The sequence below is a fragment of the Montipora foliosa genome, chromosome 11 (genome assembly GCF_036669935.1).
Source record: "Montipora foliosa isolate CH-2021 chromosome 11, ASM3666993v2, whole genome shotgun sequence".
NCBI lineage: Eukaryota > Metazoa > Cnidaria > Anthozoa > Scleractinia > Acroporidae > Montipora > Montipora foliosa.
This window is the reverse complement of record NC_090879.1, coordinates 39728546-39748545: the sequence shown is the minus strand read 5'-3', so window position 1 is coordinate 39748545 and position 20000 is coordinate 39728546. Positions and strand designations below refer to the sequence as shown.

The 20000-nt window shown below is 32.4% G+C and overlaps 1 protein-coding gene across 6 annotated transcripts in view; it reads right to left on the bottom strand.

Moving 5' to 3' along the window:
• LOC137975991 (synaptonemal complex protein 2-like) overlaps positions 1 to 20000 on the bottom strand; it is an 83844-nt gene that overhangs the window by 20812 nt on the left and 43032 nt on the right. For 5 of the 6 annotated variants that reach the window (XM_068823231.1, XM_068823227.1, XM_068823229.1 and 2 more), the window contains 7 exons: positions 18086 to 18149; positions 17844 to 17944; positions 17328 to 17511; positions 16111 to 16251; positions 12705 to 12991; positions 11708 to 11893; positions 11301 to 11361 (listed from right to left, as the gene is read on the bottom strand). In XM_068823231.1, coding sequence (XP_068679332.1) covers positions 11301 to 11361; positions 11708 to 11893; positions 12705 to 12991; positions 16111 to 16251; positions 17328 to 17511; positions 17844 to 17944; positions 18086 to 18149 — 1024 coding nt within the window. Of the gene's footprint in view, positions 1 to 11300; positions 11362 to 11707; positions 11896 to 12704; positions 12992 to 16110; positions 16252 to 17327; positions 17512 to 17843; positions 17945 to 18085; positions 18150 to 20000 lie in introns of all 6 variants that reach the window. The other variant, XM_068823230.1, reaches the window with a different exon arrangement.

The following is a 20000-nucleotide window of genomic DNA, read 5'->3' as shown; positions in this document are numbered from 1 at the left end:
GTTCAGGAACTCTCTCCCCACATTGGTTTTCACGTTTTCGTTGTAGGGTGGGTTGAACCAGATTACGTTACGCTTCCTTTGTCGTTTCCCTGTCTTTGGTGCAGTTGGTCTAACATAATTGAGTTTGTAAACATATCCACTGTCGCTCAGCACCTTTTGGTATACGGGAGCTGCTTCATTGAAGACTTCCTCGCTCGAAGAAATTTCTGACAGTCGCTTGTTGATTCCTTCAGGAATGTTCTTTGAGATGATTGGGGGGTGATTGGATTTGATGTTGACGTACTGTAACACGTTGTTTGGTTTCATGTATGGTATATGCTTTCCCGTGTTTAGGTCTAAGGTGACGTCAAGGAAATTGACCACTTTCTTGTTGGCTTTGATCGTAATTCGTAGGTCATTCTCCTGGAATGTTCAGTAAATAGGAGCGTGCAACACGAACGGCCATGTATGACTCAAAAGCGGTAAACTCCAACAAATAAAATCACTCTTGGTTACACACTGATGAGTACAGGACAAACTAAACGTCCTGTACGAAACAGATCTGTATGAAAACCAGAGGCAAAAGTATGATCGTATCCTAATTATTAATTCATTTATAATTGCCCTACCATATGGTATAGAGCACTCTTAGTACAGCAAATACAAACCTACTTTACATATATATTTGAAATATATATATATATACAAAGAAAGAAACAAATAACAAATTCAATGCAAATTCAAATAAAAATTGAGTGTGTTTAAATATTCATATAATCAATCAAATGGAACATGAAAGAATCACAAAGCATGACATTATTGAAAACTATGTTTCAGTGAAACTTTTCAAATTTGTGAACTAATTTTGTGAAGTTGCATGCATGAAGTGTGTTTAAATATGCACGTAAGTAAATGAAACATGAAAAATCGCCATAGCGTGTCATTTGATAAACTTTATGAGTAAACTTTAAACCATAATATTTAAAAAAATGTTTTTCTGTTTATATCATATAATGATTTGTGAAAAATTACATGAAACAGATTTATTAAAAAAGGAGTATAAAATGTGTCCTTTCTGTTGTGTTATTTTATTTTATTTAGTAGATGATTATCAAATGACATGCCAAAATTGCGGCACTGTTAATCCTTTTATTTATAAAAACGATTACATAGATTTTTATGAAAATACGTATAAAATAAGAAAAAAATCAGTTTATATCAGAAACAATTACCAATAACAAGAGATATAATAAACCGTGTTTGCAAGACATTTGATGTAATAAACATGGTTTTGCCACAAGTTAACAAAGATAGAAAAAGGATAATATCAATCAAATTTATAATACACAAGCTTTTCGAAAAATGGAATTTTAATTTTAATGTTCAAATTGCTAAATCAAAAAAGACTGAATATTATGAAAAATATTGGAATCAGCTTTATTTGTTGATTGAAATATGAATTTTTTGTTATATTTTTTTATCATTTTGGCTGGTATAGAAAAACAATTATCATTAATAATATTCTCAATTACAACAGATAAAAAATAATTGTTCATCAAATACTCCAGACTGTAATGAATCTCTTAATTCAAGTAAGGTATTATTATAACTAGAATAAGCGAATCTACTTGATTCAACTTTTTTGTCGTATTTCTTTGCAGTAGAATATGTTTGTAAAAGCAAACCTGGTACTGTAATAGATGCTAAAATTACAGGATTAAGTGTTATAGCTCCAATAATAGTTCCAATACCTACTAGTGAAGCTGAAGTAAGATTTGTACATAGATGCATTTTTTGGTAATGTTGAAATGATTTTTTATAACACCAAAACTTTTTGAGATAATATTTATAGGAATCTTTTATTTCTTTAATTTTATCATCTCATAGATTTTTGCTTATATGATTGAAATTAATTACTTTTTGATCACTTGTCATTATAATATTGTATATATTATTTTTATTATTTATTTAATCAAGATATCAAGTTCTTCGTTTGGCACATCGTTGTTTAATAGTTTGACTTTAAAATGGCCGTTTTGTAATGTTATATTCATAATAAACGTCTGTTTTCGTGTATTCAGATCTGATACGAAGAAATCGTTGAATGCTAATTGAAACCCATAATAAATTTGAATGTTTAGTTTTTCATAATTTGGTTTGAAAGAACTACATATGATTTGAATTCTTTTGCTTCCATTTATAATAAAAGTTTTATCTGACAAATTGGTGATGATATATCCATGTAAATAATGGGATGTTTTTAAAATATCAAAGCCATTCATGTCAATTGGTATATGCATTTTCATTGTTTCACTTGCTATCTCACATGACTTGTTATAATCATATATTGTCATATCAAGATCATTTTGCAGAGCATTTTTTATACCATAGCAAACAAAATATAAAGGCAGACTTTTAGGACTGTTGTTATCATATGAAGCTGTCAGAGTTGCATACAATCTTCTTTGAATTTGGCTTGAAGTACCGTCAGGTTGCATTTGAAGAATACATCAAATATAATGATACGAGATGGTGGCTCAGTTGTTTGAGCATCGGGCTGCCATGCCGGAGGTCGTGAGTTCGACTCCGGCTGGGCCAACACTCAGGGTCTTAAAATAACTGAGGAGAATGTGATGCCTTTGTAATTACATCCGCAAATGGTTAAGACATTCAAGTCTTCTCGGATAAGGACTATAAACCGTAGGCCCTGTCTCACAACCCTTCAATGTTCACAACCCAGTGGGACGTAAAAGAACCCACACACTATTCATAAAGAGTAGGGCATGGAGCTCCCGGTGTTGTGCTCAGGCCTCATTTCATTCACTCATGTGCTGGGTGAGATCGTTAACCGACTAATAGCGGCTGCCGGCGGTGCCTGTATTTGCTGATGTCCGCTCTCACCCATAGATTACCTGCTTGTAAAGCACATTTGAATATGTTAATAGAAAATGCGCTGTATAAATTCATTACCATTACCACCACCAATATTCCTTTGACACTTTTTTTGTTGATTGTTTTAATATTATCATGTTTAAAGATTCAAATTTAAGTGTCATTGAAAAAAAACCTCGTTTTTTAAAGTAAAATTCAACAGCAAGAGTATAATCTGAAGAAAAATTGTCTCTTATTAATTTAAAAAGTTTGATATCGAATTTACCTTTATATTCAGAATTTTGATTTGACTTTTGTAATGAGGCATGTCTTCAAAATTATTTACGAGATTAACACTGTTTATCCCAAAATCAACACTAAATGCGCCACTCAATTTCATAAAATATTCAAACACATTTTCACGATTACTATGTGATGTTATATGACTTTCATTTAATTGTTTTCAATTTATTGAATCAGTCTCTTGTGTTCCTTTTTGTAAATTAGTGATTTTGAAATTATTAAGATTTAAATTTCCTGTTAAAGGTGTTGTACCATTTTTTTAAAATATAAAATTTCACTAACATTTGTTACAGTTGATACGCTATTATTTAATTGCTGAAAATTTACAGCATCTGAATTATCAGTAGCATTTTTTACATTAATTATTTTATTATTGTTGAGGTTTAAATTATTATTTATTACATTGCTTCCGTCAGTTAAAATTACTTGATTTACTGTGGTCCTAACAGCTAACTCATTTGCTAAATTATTCATTGTAACAAGATCACTCCCTCTTGAAAAATCACCATCTTTTTAATTGATGATTTTGAAATTATTCATATTCAAGTTACTTTCAGACGTTTTTTTAAGATAATCAGAGAAATCAACATTACTTGATCGAGTATCAACATAAGATTTACTAGCAAGATCATTATTTGAAATTGGCGTTCTTGCATTAGTCACTCGTTTTGTGTTCATATTTATCGTTGATTGATCTTTCCTTAAATAACGACCTTCAGTAATAATTCCTGTAATAAGCTGATTGTTATTGGTAAAACATAAAATCTTTTACCATTACAGTCAATATCATTGTTAAAACAGATGAAAAACCACACGTTGATGTATCTTTTTTGATATAATTGCTTAAATCAACTGGTGTACTAGAAGAATCACCACCGTTAGCTTTAATATGATCGGAAATTTGCTTTTTTGTCAGAACATCGCTATCATCAGTTCCTGGTTTAACAGTTGTAAGCTTTCTATTTTCTACATCAAAATTTCCTTGAGAATCAATTGTGAACCCATCTATTTGTGTAAAATCAATAGTTGGTTCTTTTATAAATCCATCACTATAACCCATGTATATAAAATAGTTTATATATTTTTGAAATAATCCATGATGAATTTCTCATTATATTCATGACTTTGAATTGAAAAAGGTTTTATAACATTGTAAGACTTTCCATTATGCCTTTCATTTATGAAATAAATACAGTAATAACCACATAAGACACTATACAAATGTTGGTATTGTGAATTGTTGAATATATATGTTTTTTCATTTTAGCTGACAAATTAATTAATTCTTGAGGAGGCTTTAATCCAAAACTATCAAAATAATACATCATTTATGGAGCTAGATGCATAACAATCCAATGTGTTCCTTGACCTATTTTATCCTCAAGATTAATGATGTAACAGCCAATCTTGGTTTGAAATGGTATTTCATCTCTTGATATAATTTTGTTAAAATTCTTTACTTTCAAATATTTAAGCCATGCAAGGATATCAAAGTTGGATATTGGCTCGTTCTTAAATTTTGGTTTGTTTACAATATTGTTCCGATAGTTGGTACGTTTTTGAATGGTGAATTGGGGCCTAATAGAAGACCTTTTTCTTTTTTTTGTCTTTTTTTTTTTATTGCCCATACCATGCTGATTTTTCCATGTTCCATAAATTGGACGTGGTTGATAAATGGCTTAAAGAAAAATTTTTAATGCATTACTAATATATAAAGAAATGAAAAAAATTATCTCAAACATATTTGCAAGATGCTGAAAGCCTTGGGTATAAATGGATCGACCTGCTTAAAAAAAGCTACTCGTGATAAAGTCATTAATTCTGTTAAAACAAATAATTTTTTTAGGAGGGTTTGATGATGATGATGATGATATATATTCAAAAGGAAAACACAAGTATACCAAATTACAAAATTATTAGTACAAAAATGTTCAAAATGAAAAAATTAATTATTTTACAAATGAATTTAAAATAAAAATATCAAAACCTTTAAATAATGCAAAAGATCTTTATTTAATATTTCAATATATACTTGACACAGTAAAAAGAAGAAAATTAAAAAAATAACGATATGTTTAGAATTATTGTGCATAATGAAGATCTGAAAACCCCAATATCAACAAAATTTAAAAAAATAGAAGATTTCGGATTAAATGAAACAGAAGATTTGGTTAATACTGTTGACTATCATAATGGTTCATTAGATAAAAGTGAAATTGCTGTTCAAAGTGTAAAAATACCAACTGGCTCTTCAAGATTATATTTGTCAACAGATACAGTAACAAGAAAAAATTGTATTATTACAATAAAAAACGATGATACTATTTGCTTAGCAAGATCAATGGTAACAGCATACCCTAACTTAAAAACTGAAAGTTGGACAAAATCACAAGTTCACAATGGTTTTAACAAATCAAGGAAACTTCAAAAGACCACGCATTGAAATTACATGAATCTGCAAATGTTGAAATAAATGACTATGGTAATGATCTGAATCATGTAAATAATTTTGCCAATTATCTGACTACTGAAATTAACATTATTGATTCTGAACAATTCAACGAAATAATTTATACTGCCAATAAAGGCTGTGAAGACAAGATTTATTTATACAAATCTAGGAATCATTTTGATGTTATTAAATCGATGACAGCATTTTACAATGTCGCTTATTATTGCCCTGAATGTAAAAAAACTTATACAAAACGAGACATGCACAAATGTCCATCAAAATATTTATCTTGTTTTACTTTCATGAAAGAAAAAAAATGTGATGGAAATGAAATTATCTGCGAAAAATGTAACAGAAACTTTTATGGCAAAAAATGTTTCGAAAATCACCTTAAGAATCGTTCAAAGGTTAAAAATAAATCTGATACTGTATGTGGCTCAGTAAAAAAGCGTTTGAAATGTGAACGAATAGTTACTGGTAAATATGTAAACTATCACAAATGTGGTTATAAAGATTGTTCAAATTGTGGAAAGTATGTTTATAATAATCACAAATGTTATATGAAAAAAATAAAAGTTAAAGGTGGATACTTCTCAGTTAACAAAAATAATCCATGCAAAATTAACAAATCAATGAAAAAAAAAGATTGGTGTTTTTCATGTAGATCATACAAAGACAAAAATATTTTTTACGACTTTCAATGTACTCAAAATACTGGAACTCATGAAGTTAACTTAGCTATTGTATAAGATTATATTGGTAATGAATACATTTATAAGAACATCGAAGATTTCTGTAAAAACATGATAAAGGATAAATTCAAAGGATATACGTTGATCGCACATAATAGTAAAGGGTACGATGCTCACTTTATTTTAAAATGGTTAGTTGACCAAGGTATTAAACCATATTGTATATACAATGGAGCTAAAATCATGTTAATGGAAATATTGAAATTAGGAATTCGCTTTATGGATAGTTTAAATTTCCTTCAGATGCCATTAAAAGCTTTACCAAAAATATTTGGGTTAAATGAACTCAAAACAGGATATTTTCCACATTACTTTAACAAAGAATGCCATAAAAATTATGTTGGTTGTATACCAGCATTGGTACAATCAAATGAAATCTGATGAACAAGAAAAATTTCTGAAGTGGTATGAAGAACATGTAAATAATGGAAATGTTTTTGATTTCAACAAAGAGTTCATTGAATATTCCAGATCTGATGTTGATACATTACGAAGATCAATGATAAAATTTAGAGAAGACTTTATAACATTGGAAAATATTGATCCATTAAGGTATATTACAATTGCTTGTATGGCAATTTATCGTGCAAATTATATGCCTCAAAAAACAATTGCTGTTGTTCCTGAATATATCAAAACAGATAATTTCAGTAAAACTTCTATTATGTGGCTAGATTACATTGCTCATAAAAATAAAATAAAAATTCAGCATGCTTTAAATCGGAGTGAAAAACAATTGACAATAAATAATCAAATATATAAAGTAGATGGTTATGGTAAAGAAAATAACACTGCTTATGAATTCTATGGTTGTTCTTGGCATGGATGTCCAAATTGTTATAAATCAAATATTATTAACAATAAAAATCAAAAACACATGGGTACATTAAATAAAAATACAAACGAAATAATTAAAGTGCCCCTGTGATCAAAAAAACCACTTCCTTTTTTCCTTCAGATTTTGAAAGTGTGTTTGCTTAACACCTGCCTGGCAAAATTTTGAGCTTTGATTTTTATCCAAGTGCCGTTTACTTTGAGTGTAAGTTTTGGATTTCACGGTCCGCCATTACTCACGTTCAAAACTGACCAATTGGACCTCAGACGGTTCGATCCAGGGAAAAGTGACGTCAGAGGCTCACTAGCTTTAAATTTCAGCGTGTGAACACAGCTTATTATATATGCAAAGCATGAGTTTAAAAGTCTGAAAGCCCAAAACCCCCGTGCTGCATATTAATTCTGCGGCGTACACACGTATTGCATTCTTAAACTAGTGAGCCTTTGACGACATTTTCTCCTCGATCCAGCTCTCTCAAGAACATAATGTTCGTAATGGCAGACCATTAAATAGGAAAATTACAGTTAAAATAAAGGTGTCTTTTTGAAATCAAGGCTTAAAACGTGGGTCACTTAGTGTTTTGTTAACATAGTTTTGAAATCCAAAGAAAATATGAATTGATTTTTTGGTCACAGGGGCACTTTAAAAAAGCTATAACAAAGAAATAGTTGATCCTCTTAATCCAAGAGATGCTTTTTACGGTGGAAGAACAAATGCAACCAAACTTTTATACAATTTTAAATACTATAAAAATATCCAATAGGTCAACCAACAAAAATATTCAATCCTGAAAAATATAATGAAAATGGTTTGGTTTAATTAAATGTAAAGTATTACCACCAAAAAAATTATATCACCCTGTTTTACCACAAAGAATAAAAGTTGATAATTACGAAAAATTGATCTTCATATTGTGTAAAAAATGTACTGAAACAAAAAACCAAAATAATTGTTCTCATGATCATAATGAAAAATCTTTTATAGGAATTTCAAAAGCGAATTTTAAAGCGATTTCAAAAGGATATAAAACACTAAATGTATACGAGGTTTGGCATTTTGATAAAACTAGTGATGATTTATTCAAAGGTTATTTGCGAAAATTCATTAAAATTAAATTAGAATCAAGTAAGTATGATTTCAAAACAAAGGATAAAGAAGATATTTTCAAAAGTAAAATGAAAGAGTCTTGATATTGACATTGAAAAATTCGAATACAATGCAGTTTAAAGAAGTATAAGTAAATTACGTTTAAATAGTCTTTGGGGCAAATTTGGCCAAAGATCAAACCTGATACGTCACATAACCTACCGAGTTTTATAAGATATTGTTGGATAACACACTTGAAAATTTAAATATTCAATTTGTTAATGATGATATGGTTCAAATGACATACAATTTCAAAGATCATTTCATTGACAATTCAAATAACACTAATATTTATATTGCAGCATTTACAACTTCACATGTAAGATTAATGTTACATAACAAACTTGACTACTTACGAGAAAAGGTGTTATACTTTGATACTGATAGTATTACATTCATTAACAATGGAAGAAAAACAATTCAAACAGGCGATATGCTTGGTGATTTAACTGACGAATTAGGAGGTAAATCAATAACTCAATTTGTTTCAACACGACCAAAATCCTATAGTTTTAAATATGGAAATAATCAACAAAAATCATGCATTAAAGGTTTCACATTAAAGTCTTGGTAAATGAAAACGAGGTGCCCACAGAAAACAATTCTAGTCACGCGAGTATTTTCGCTACAAAGGCAAGTTATATATCAAATTAAAGGTAAAAAACTAAATTACCTTATAAAAGATTTTATTTCATTGAATTTCAAAAGGCGCTTAATTCTTTTGTTCTCGAACTCAGGGAAATCTGAAAATTCCTCACACCCTTTTGAGTCTATATCATTATCCATCATATCTGAAAGTTTCAAAGCGATAGCTTAAAACCTGTCCCGACTGGAGGAGGGAGAATTTTGATTTTTGCAACTTATGGCGGGAAACAGAAAAGGCTCATTTTAGAAGGGTTAAAAAGCACTTTCTGATTTTCTTTTTCTGCCAAAATAAAATTTAGGACCCACTCATGCCAAAAAAAAAAATGAAGTAATGTACTAAAATTTTCATTTACTGAGACCTTAAATTATGAAAATAATCATCTTTTGAATCACGAAAGTTTGAGTAAAATCGTAAAGAAACAAATAAAAGAAATAACAATCGTAAATGAAAGCAAAATCACTCGAAAGAACAAAGAAATAGTTAACAAATATTGTGAAAAAGTTTTTAAATTTGGTTATGATAAAAGAGTTATCAAATCAATCAACCAACTGTAAAACAATATGTAACTATAAAACAATATGTATGACAAACTTTACTGACAAAGTTTACTGCTAAAGTTTACTCAAAGTTTATCAAATGACATGCTATGGTGATTTTTTCCTGTTTCATTTACTTATGTGAATATTTAAACACACCTCATGCATGCAACTTCACAAAATTATTTCACAAATTTGAAACGTTTCGCTGAAAAATTTCACAATTGTGAAGTAAAAATGTGAAGCTTGTGGTTGGTTAAAAATCATGGGAAAACCCCTTTATTTAGTTTTCAATAATGTCATGTTTTGTGATTCTTTCATGTTCCATTTGATTATGTGAATATTTAAACCGCTCAATTTTTATTTGAATTTGCGTTGGATTTATTATTAGTTTCTTTCTTTGTATTTTTGAAAAATATATAAAAAAAAAAAAAAAAATTAATTATTAAAAAATGCCAAAAAAAATTATTAAAAAAATTATAAAAATATTTCCAAAGCCAAAATTCTAGAAAAGTAATTTGAAAACTTTTTAAAAAGTTATTTGAAAATATTAGAATATGAATGCGAAACGATTGTTCGTAAACGAAAATCTTCACACTTCGTTTTTGACAAAATTATAAAAAATATTTTGAAAAAAATTTGCCCTACATTACCACTTGCGAAGTACGTCACACCCCACATGATGTATTTGACATCACTTCGTCTTATTTCACGGGAAATCACTACACAGCAGGCTCGCCCAAACGCAGCAGTTATGTAGCTGAGTGCAGGCGCAAGCACCAAAACAAGTTTACAAACTTGTTTAACTGGTTCAAATTTAATTTATTCGTCCCTGGCGCTGGACGGCGGCTCACTCAAAGAAACCAACGGTTGCTCGCAGTGGTTTCTCTCTGGGGAAGCGTAAGAGAAACCAACTGCTCGCAGGGTAGCGTTAAGTGCATAGCACTCTAAAATACATTTTACACTAAAAGAGCTGGGTAGCATTTTACCAATATCTTATTATTATTTAACGGAAGGTACAACAAAAATGGCACGCATTGCATACGTGTGGTAGTGCAGTAACGCAGTGCTTTGTTCCATATTGTCAACTGATCTGCGTTTTGTCTTCCTGGAGATTCAAGTTGTCTTTGCGTAATATGTAGCTCTAATAGTAAAATATTGTTTTGGTACCATATATCATTATAGTGCCATGGTAGATGTCTTAGGTAAATAGCCCCCTGACAAGACGTGGTTACTAGCAAACTACTAAACCCAGTAAGATTGAAGAAAATAAAAGGGAATTGAGAAACATTGGCTTCAAAGCTGACATGTTGATCATTTTCAAGTTCCCTCACAATTTCTTTTCCCCCACAAGTATAAGCGTGCAGTCTGAGCCTCCGACAGCTTTATAATACAAAAGTTCACTGAAGCTAATCCCTGTCTGGCGGGGTTAGCATCTACATGGGTGACCTAAAAAATATACCACCTTGTAACAGAAGCATAGGACCGAAAATTATATTTTAATGCTCAAAAATGCGAACTAAGGTACAGATTTTGTTAGCCTGCTTTATGCAAAAGTAAATAAATATTGATACACAGTTGTTAGGAAGAGCAGAAGGAAGTTTTCAGGACGGTCGATCGAGAATAAAATATTTTGCCATCAGCAACAAAATTTGCGACATGAAAAACAACATAAATTTGAACCGCAAATATAAAATAGTTACCACCACATGAGCAGTTCACCGCACTATGTCAACACACTATACGACCACAAAAATCGTAGAAAAGAATAAATCCTCACCAGAGTCATTTAGCAACACAGAACGCTTTATGGAGCCTGATTTTACAGATTCTTGTCTTTGCTGAAAGTTAAAAATAAAACGTGTAAATCTACCATAAAAATCCTTGTGTGCAACTGACATAATAGAAACAAAATAAATAAAAGATTAAGTGACTCCTGTCAAGTCAGGGCGGGTCTCGGAGAGGGTGCAGAGGGTGCGCACCCGCCCCCCGAAAGTCCATCTATATTTTCAACTTAATGACTGATAATAACCATACAAAAGTTAAAAATGATATCAAAAAATAAGCAAATGAAGTAAAACAAATGTAATTGTTTTTTTAACTTGTTAGTATATCTTCTGAACTTTGGCATCAAGTTTGTAACAGCAAACTTAATAGAGTAAAAAAGGTTTAAAGTTTTTTCCTAACCAATGTTTTCCTCCGCTTAGTCTGCTGTCCTTTTAAACGGGGAGTGATGGTGACATTGAAGTCATAATCGAGTTCTGTAGATTTTAAGTCAAATTCTTCCTCACTGTCATGCCCCTCATCTTCGTTGCCAGTGTCATTACCAGTGTGGCCTTGATCATTTCTTGATTTTTTAGCCACTAGACTGGTCTGCAAAGAAAAAAAAAAGAAAGAACAAAAGGAGCATTAGGACGACAACTGGTAGCAAAATAGAATGAAAGAATCCATGTGATTAAATGGTCTCAAGGAATATATTGAGCAAATGCACATTTTCTCAATACATTTTAAATGCCGTCTTTACTTTTGCTATTAGGTATCGCCATTTGCCAGGTTTGATACTCCATCACTTGATACTGCACGTGTTGTGTTTTTGGAAAGCCGTATTTAGTGACAAAAGGTAGTCAAAGTTTGGACTCCTTCAACAAAATGTCTAACACATAAAAATATAAGTAATAAAGCAAGATAAAACAAAGCGATGAGGTTAAAATAAAAAGAATTATATAGGAATAACCTTTTGATGTCTATGAGTTCTTGTTTCAATTTGTTACAATGCAGAATATTATTGTCATTTGATATATCAGACTGATGGACATTCCTTTCCCCAATGTCCAGATGTGTAGTTAGCTTTGGAAGGGTTCTCATAAACTTTGTGAAGAAAATTTTAAAGCACTAATATTTCTAAAAAACGTTTTAGCCAAGTAACAAGGCTTGATGAATGGAAAATCGACAGTACGATGGGTCTGACTCACAATCATCACTTTTTAGTTTAACATGCAATTAAATAACTGAATAAGAATATACACAAGGGGATTAAGAACTAAAAATGAGAAATTTCTAACTAAGTTGTAGGTATTAATTAAAATAAACGTTTTGAAATGAAATTCTCGTCTCAAGATAAGGTGGTACAGAAAAAGAGGAAACAATTCCGCAACTCCAATAAGCTTTGGTGGTAATTAGCAACCTGAGAGGTATTTTCTATGTTCATTTCCACTGCATGTTCAGTTTGATGCGCTCTGCGGCTTCCTACTTTATTGTTATTTTTGCTTTCTTTTCTAATTGGACTTTCCTCCACTGGTGCTTCTCCAAAAGGCGACAGACCCAGGTTTAGATGCCTTGGGATGCTAAATTTTCTCATTGGACTTTGCCCTCTAGTTCTGAGTCGAGTTGTTGTCACTATTGGGGAAGTTATAGATGCAATAGCTTCTTCAACATAGCAGTCTGTAAGTTCATCATCAGTGTGACCATAACCTTTCAGAAAAGAGTAACATATAAAGAACAACAAATCAACGTAATATTCAATAAACCATGTCATATTAAGAAATGAAAAGATCCTTTACAACTACTTTCTTTTGTTTTCCTGGTTTGTTTCCCTTTACATCAATGATTTATGTAACGTATCAAGGGTTTTGGATTTTGCTGACGATACAAACATATTCCTTTTCCCACAATAATGTTCATTTTCTTGAAAGAACCCTGAATGAGGAACTATTGAAACACTTTGTTGCAAGGCCAATAAGTTACATGTGTCAATAAATTATTCAAAGTTTAAATTTATGGTTTTCAAGCCAAGGTTGAAAAAGGCAAATCTTGATCTTAAACTAGAGATAAGTAATTATGATATTGAACAAGTAAAGGAATCAATGTTTTTGGGTGTCATCCTTGATGAGAACCTCATGTAGAAACAACTTATTGCTAACGTTGCACAGAAAATTTCCAAAGCAATCGGAATAATTTATAAATCAAGCTTTTGTCTTCCTGTTTCTTCATTACGTACCCTTTATTATAGCTTAGTTTATCCTTATCTCATATAATGTGTTTCAGTTTGGGCATCAACTTATCCTACAAACTTGAATCGCATTGTTATACTTCAGAAAAAAAGTTATTTGTTTTACAATTAAAAAGCCGTTTGATGCGCACACCGATCCTGTATTTAAAAAATTCCAAATACTTAAGTTTGCTGATATTTATTTGTTTCAAATCGGAAAATTCATGAATTTTTATAAAATAGGCTTTCTTCCTGGTGCATTTAACGAAACGTTTTCAATGACTAATCAAGTTCATTCATATAATACTAGAAATTCCAATACATTCTACTTATTTCCAGCCAGAACGAATATTAGACGTTTTCCTTTAAGATTTCAAAGCCCAAGATTCTTCAATTCCCAGCATCCTAGTATTCAAAGTGCTGCCTATATTTCTCTTTTAAAATCTAGATTGAAAGTATTTCTCCTTAGTTGATTCTCGTCTATATAGACATTACTTGTTTATTTATTTTTCTGCTTTTTAATGTTTCGTTATGTTTAGTGTGTCTTTTTCCTCTTGCTTTGTTATCTTAATTTATATTTTAATCTGATTTTGCCGCTCATGTATTTAATGTGTAGAGTCGTAAGTTAGGAAGGGAGCTCACAGTAATAAACCTCCTAAGGTTTCGTTTTGAGCTTCCTTGCCCGAATACGTTTTTGCATAATGAATGTTAATATTATTCCTTTAATGATTATATACATAGCTTTGCTTTATATATATATATACATATACAACTTCAGGTGAGTTCCACACTGATAAATCCAGAATAGTGCTCAACAATAATGGAGCGGTAATAACAATGTTTTTCTACTCAATATAGTTTTATATGGACTTTAATACAGGTCTGTTTCGTAGACCAACAAGGAGTTGGACCACTCATCAGTTAAATTCCATGTACACTGTAGCATTGCTGGGGTTTATATACATCAGTAGCGTGATCGTTACAAGATTCAAACTTGAAAAACAATAGTAAAAAAGCATTTGTAAATTTATGATTGGTTGTTGAGGATGCGACTGAACCTAAGGAGAAAATTTCGCTTGTGCCTGCAAGTCGATACGAGTTCATTACGTTTGTTGAGCGTTGCCATGTCCGGTTTATATAGAATATAAAATTTCTCGGTATACATAGATTACATCGTTTAGTAAGGTTGCTATAAGATTTGGCCTTGGCTAGAATTTTCCAGGAGATTGCGAAGTCTTTCTTTTGATGTTTTAGCTGCCATAGATGTTTGCTCAGTTCGGTGTCATTCTTTTTGTTGGTCTACGAAACAGACCTGTATTAAAGTCCATATGAAACTATATTGAGTAGAAAAACATTGTTATATACATATACATATACATATACATATACATATACATATATATGTATATGTATGGCAAAATAAATAAATCTGAAATCTGACGTTCTAAAATTAATATTTGACAACAGCCGAAAAAAGTATTTAAATTCATTCGAGCCATCTATTCAGTTCACAACTAAACTCAATTAAAATGTCTACAGGGAGGACCTGGGAAATCACAGACAATAGTTCACTATCTCTCTCGGCTCTTAATCATAAGGGCCTTATGTCTGCCATGTTCCTCCGTAAATATTCCTGTAAATATTTTCATTAACTTAACAGTTTCCTTTCTTTTCCTTGCTGTTTGTTACTTTTTTGTGGTGTGACTTGAGAATTATGTTATCATGCGCCAGTCAAACGCGTCCTTAAGGACAAAAAAACAAAGAACTTAAAGCACAAATAGATGTTCTTACAGACAAGCTCAAGAAACTAAAAACTCAGTTCACGGTTTACACCAATGATGGCAGTCCACCTTTGGCTAGTGTCCCAGCGGAAGGGCCTCAGTAATGTTTAGAATTTCTGAGTGTAAAGCATGATGAGATGTTCGCATTATATCATTCTTTGCACACCTCCTAAATTAACACAGGCTACCTTGGCATTTTTAAATCATAAATTCTAATTATACACATTGCAAAACGTTTAATTACTCCGCTAAAGGTAGGCAGTTTTCGAAACAGTGCCACCAAGCTAATCAATTGCCTTCCTGTTTGCATTAAAAAAAATTCTGTGTAGAAATGTTGTTGTACCTTAAAGGAATTGTATTCTGTGATTAGGTGAATTATTTTTTTAGAATGGTTTTGGCTCTTTTTAATTAAGTTATTTTAATCTACAATTAAATCATGCATTTTTTAAAATATGTTTTATTGATTACCAAAAGTGCCCTCGTGATTAAGGAAAAATGCCCTCCGTCTCAGCCAATCAGCATTCCGTAATTTTGCCCTGTATGTGATGTGACTTATTGTAGTATTTATTACCTAGTCGTAGCCAGTTCATTTCAGATGAAGAGCCACCCCATGGAAACGCTGATAATAAACCATTATTATTATTTTTTTCATTGCAGCTATTTTGATACTGACTGATGGCTTGAAAGAATCAACCCCTTCCCTCGTGAGAGCGAGACTTGTAGATTCTACTGTCTAACTGCAGATGATTACACACAACAGTTGGCGCTGCTTCAGTGGTGAATGGGTAAAAGGTTTTCTTCCATACAAGAGGGATTCATACCTTCTGAAATTTGGTCAGGTGTGTCGTTAAATTCATTACTGGCTTCAAGAACATCCAAATTATAGGTATCCTGAAGTTCCTGTTGCTTGGCTAAATGAACCATTTTTGAGGAGTCCCTGTTTAAAGAACTCTTCCTTATTTCTGGAGAGAACAATCAATAGAAAAACAGAATCAAAATCAAAATAACATGTTACCTTTCCCTGTAAACTCAATTAGACAATTAAAGGGTGCATTAATTTCACAGCAGCATGGCAGGGAAAACCTCCAAAATGACTCAACTTAAATACACCTTATTCCAAAATGGCCGCCATTTTAGTATTCTTTTGATTCCATGCAAATTGGCCCCTATGGCCTCGTTGAAGGTTAAATATTCTTTTGAATTTTACGTTTTGAAAGCAAAGCCATAAGGGCTAATTTGCATGGAAACAAAAGAATACTGAAATGGCAGCCATTTTGGAATAAGGTGCATGATTCACGGCACAACAAATTGTGGCTAGACAGCCAAACCTCGCTTAGATGTGTTAAAGGAGGGAAAACTAATCATATCGTTTGGTCCTTGACAAAGCTAGAATGGGCAGTAATGAGTCCTATGCTGCATTAATCTCAAAGTATTTTGTATATAAACAGAAACCTGGATAAAGAACAAAATGATATATGACCCTCGCAATCATGAACCCAATTAGCAATTTAGCAGAGAAGCCTGAAAAAGTCAGGACTTTAATGGGGTTTGAACTAGTGACCTCATGATGCCGGTGCGACGCTCCAACCAACCGACTTTCATGTATGAAGCCACATGTTGGGAGCTGGTTATTTGTGGGTTCAAATAATATACAAAATGAATCATATATTGAACTTTTGATATGAAATCAAGTGAAGATGTGATCCTCACAGTTATGAACACAATTTTAGCAGTTGCCTGAAAATTTCAGTGCTTCAAAGCTCAGTTGGTTAAAGCATCGCACAGGCATCGTGCGGTCATGGGTTCAAATCCCATTGAAGTACTGAATTTTTCAGGCCTCTTCAGGCAATTGCTAAATGCGAGGATCATAGCTTCACTTGAGAACCCTGGAAATAAAAAGATCCCTATTTTTGTGGAAATGTGTTTTTTTTAAGGGGACAGGCGCCCAAAGATGGAAAAAAATCAATCAATCAAAAGTTCAGGACACGAACAGAAAAGAGAAACAACAAAGACTTAAAATGTTTATTCAATTGCATACCCATGCTTGGTCTTTCTGGAGATGTTTCAGCCCAAGCTTTTGACCACTCCATCTTCTTGTCTGTAGCACCTGAATTTAACTCAGTCGCTTTCTTTTTCTGTCTTTCCTTGGTCAGATTCTCGACAGGAACGGAATGCTTTTTACCACTTTTCTTTTCTCGTCTTTGGGCACTTTCATCCCTGTCCTTTGAACAGAGAAGAGTCTTGCTACATGTAGTATACTATAATTTGTTCAAGGAATTTTCCCACTTATTAAGCTATCACCATATTCACAAAATAGAACCCACACCTAACAAATTTGGTCAGATAAATAGTGAAGTGACAGAACTCATTGTCTTTTAAAGCACAAAGTTACCTTTCCACGGATATTTTTTGGTTCTTGGAATTTTTCCCAAACATAACCACTGAACCATCTGGGTACAATGCACTCAAAAAATCCAGGCATATGATATTTATAGACTTAAAAAATTTGGCTAGAACTGGATTTTATGGAATAGAAAATGTTCCTTCTACACACCTTGAAGCTATCAGCAAGTGGTAACGAGTCTTGAATGATAACAGTTTGGTCATCTTTATTGCGGACATCACCATCCTTGGCCTTACTACTTGAAATGGCACCTTCATTATAATAAGAAACATCACTTGTCACAGAAAAAACACTGGATGAGGATGAGCTGAAAGCCAATCTTGGCTTTTCTGCTTTCCTCTCTTTATTGCCTTTAACTGGTAAAGGTTTGCATTTGCCACTTCTTCTCTTACCAGATCTGGGCTCTCTTCGCCTAGCTGGAGTCACCATATGCAGCTCAGAGATTTCTTCAATGTCCTGTAAGGTCAAGCCAAAACAAGTTTCCAATCCAAAAAAGGTTGACTTATTTACAAAAGAAATATAAGGAAAGGTATGTTTAGCTACATTTGGGAAAGGCGAAGCTGTCAATGGCTTCCTTAGTAAGCAGCATGGAATGATCGTATCACCCTGCTCTAGTTTGCACAATTATTTTCTGTTCACTAAGAGTACAGAAATGAAATTATAGAAGCTTTCATTGGAGAAAGGCCTGGATTACCTGAAGTTACAAACTTAAGAGGTTGAATGTTTAAATATACGATTTTCATATACAGTTTCTTCTAAAGAAGTTGATCCTCCAGAGTACTTGACTGGTATTATTTTAATTCTCTTACGCAAAACACCTGTAAGACATACAACCTAACAACAAACAAACGAAGAGTACAATCAACATTCAGCCCTGACAGCCTCCTGTATCCCCAGTGACAGGTAAAACTCTTAGTTTTATAGGCCCATTCTGTTCAAAAGTTGTAAAGCAAAAAGAGATCAGAGTCTTTCTGAACTTTTCATGCAGAATGAACTTTAAATGTATGAATGGGCAGTGTTTTCGTGGTCTAAAATGATCCACCACGAGGGAACCGGCAATCAAACTTCCATAACAAAGAGTTTTTATTCACCAGAGTGAGTGAATGTCTCCATACCAGTGCATGCTACTACGCTTTCGCCATGCAGGGTGTTTTTCTCTGAAATGATGTTAAAACCGCGTTCTGAACTTCTAACAAGACACATAAGTATACACTCTCCAACTTGTTTTTCTTTGTTTGAGTTTCCTTTTCTGTAAATACCATGAAGCTGTCCTTTTGGATTGGACAATGGTAATGTCCTCTTGTCAAAGCAAGCAAACTTCAGACTTTGATGAATTAATTTAATTAATACACATTTTTACCTCGTTGCAAAACTATTGATTCACCTGCAACTACCTCTTACTAACCGAGTTGAAGGGCGGTACTGTAAATTATGGACCGCGTTCTTCCTGTTAGAGTTATGGCCCAAGTGCGTGGGCCATTTAAAAAAAGGGGAAAAACAAGGGTCCGTAATTTACAGCACGGACAGAGAAAACGAGGTTAGTAAGACATTTATTATATCTCTATGGTAATCAGCTGCGCCGGAAAGGAAACTAATTGAAGTCAAGAGGAAGTTTCAACCGCCATAAAGATCTGAAAAACGATAAAACTTCGAAATTCTTGGCTTTTGAAAATAGTTGCTCACAAGATTCAAACAGTTTTACATGTTTTTGCAACAGAAAAGACAATATATTTCCCTAAACTAAGGTACAACACATAGCCATGCACACATGATACACAAATTCCATGTAGAAATAATTTTGAGAAAAATGGTACCTGGTTGAACTAGGCCGCTGCACCAAACGATCAAAATAGATTCAATTTCCAGATTTAGGGAATGAAATAGAAAATCAGTTCAATCAGATCAAAAATAGTCAATTTTTTTACAAAAAAAGGAAGTAGTTAAAAAATTAAAATTTTTAACGTTTCAGTCACGACCTTCATCAGTAACAGACTGAATTTTACCATTTATGAGTAAAATACGTTCTTTAAGAATGACTACAATCCAGCACTTGACAAATTGCAAGAGAGACTAACAACAAAAACAGTAAACGCCATGGAACTGCCAGATCAAAAAGAAACAGTGGGCGCTAAACTGAATTAATTTAATTAGCATAGCAAGTACCCTCTAATATGGGCCTTTACACAATCACACCAATTTGAATACATCAGAAATGTTTTGTTTAAGGGAGAGTTTCACGTCTCTGCGCATGGGCAAACTGTCATGTCAGCCTAGTTAACTCCATTGTTATTGAAACTATCGAAAGTA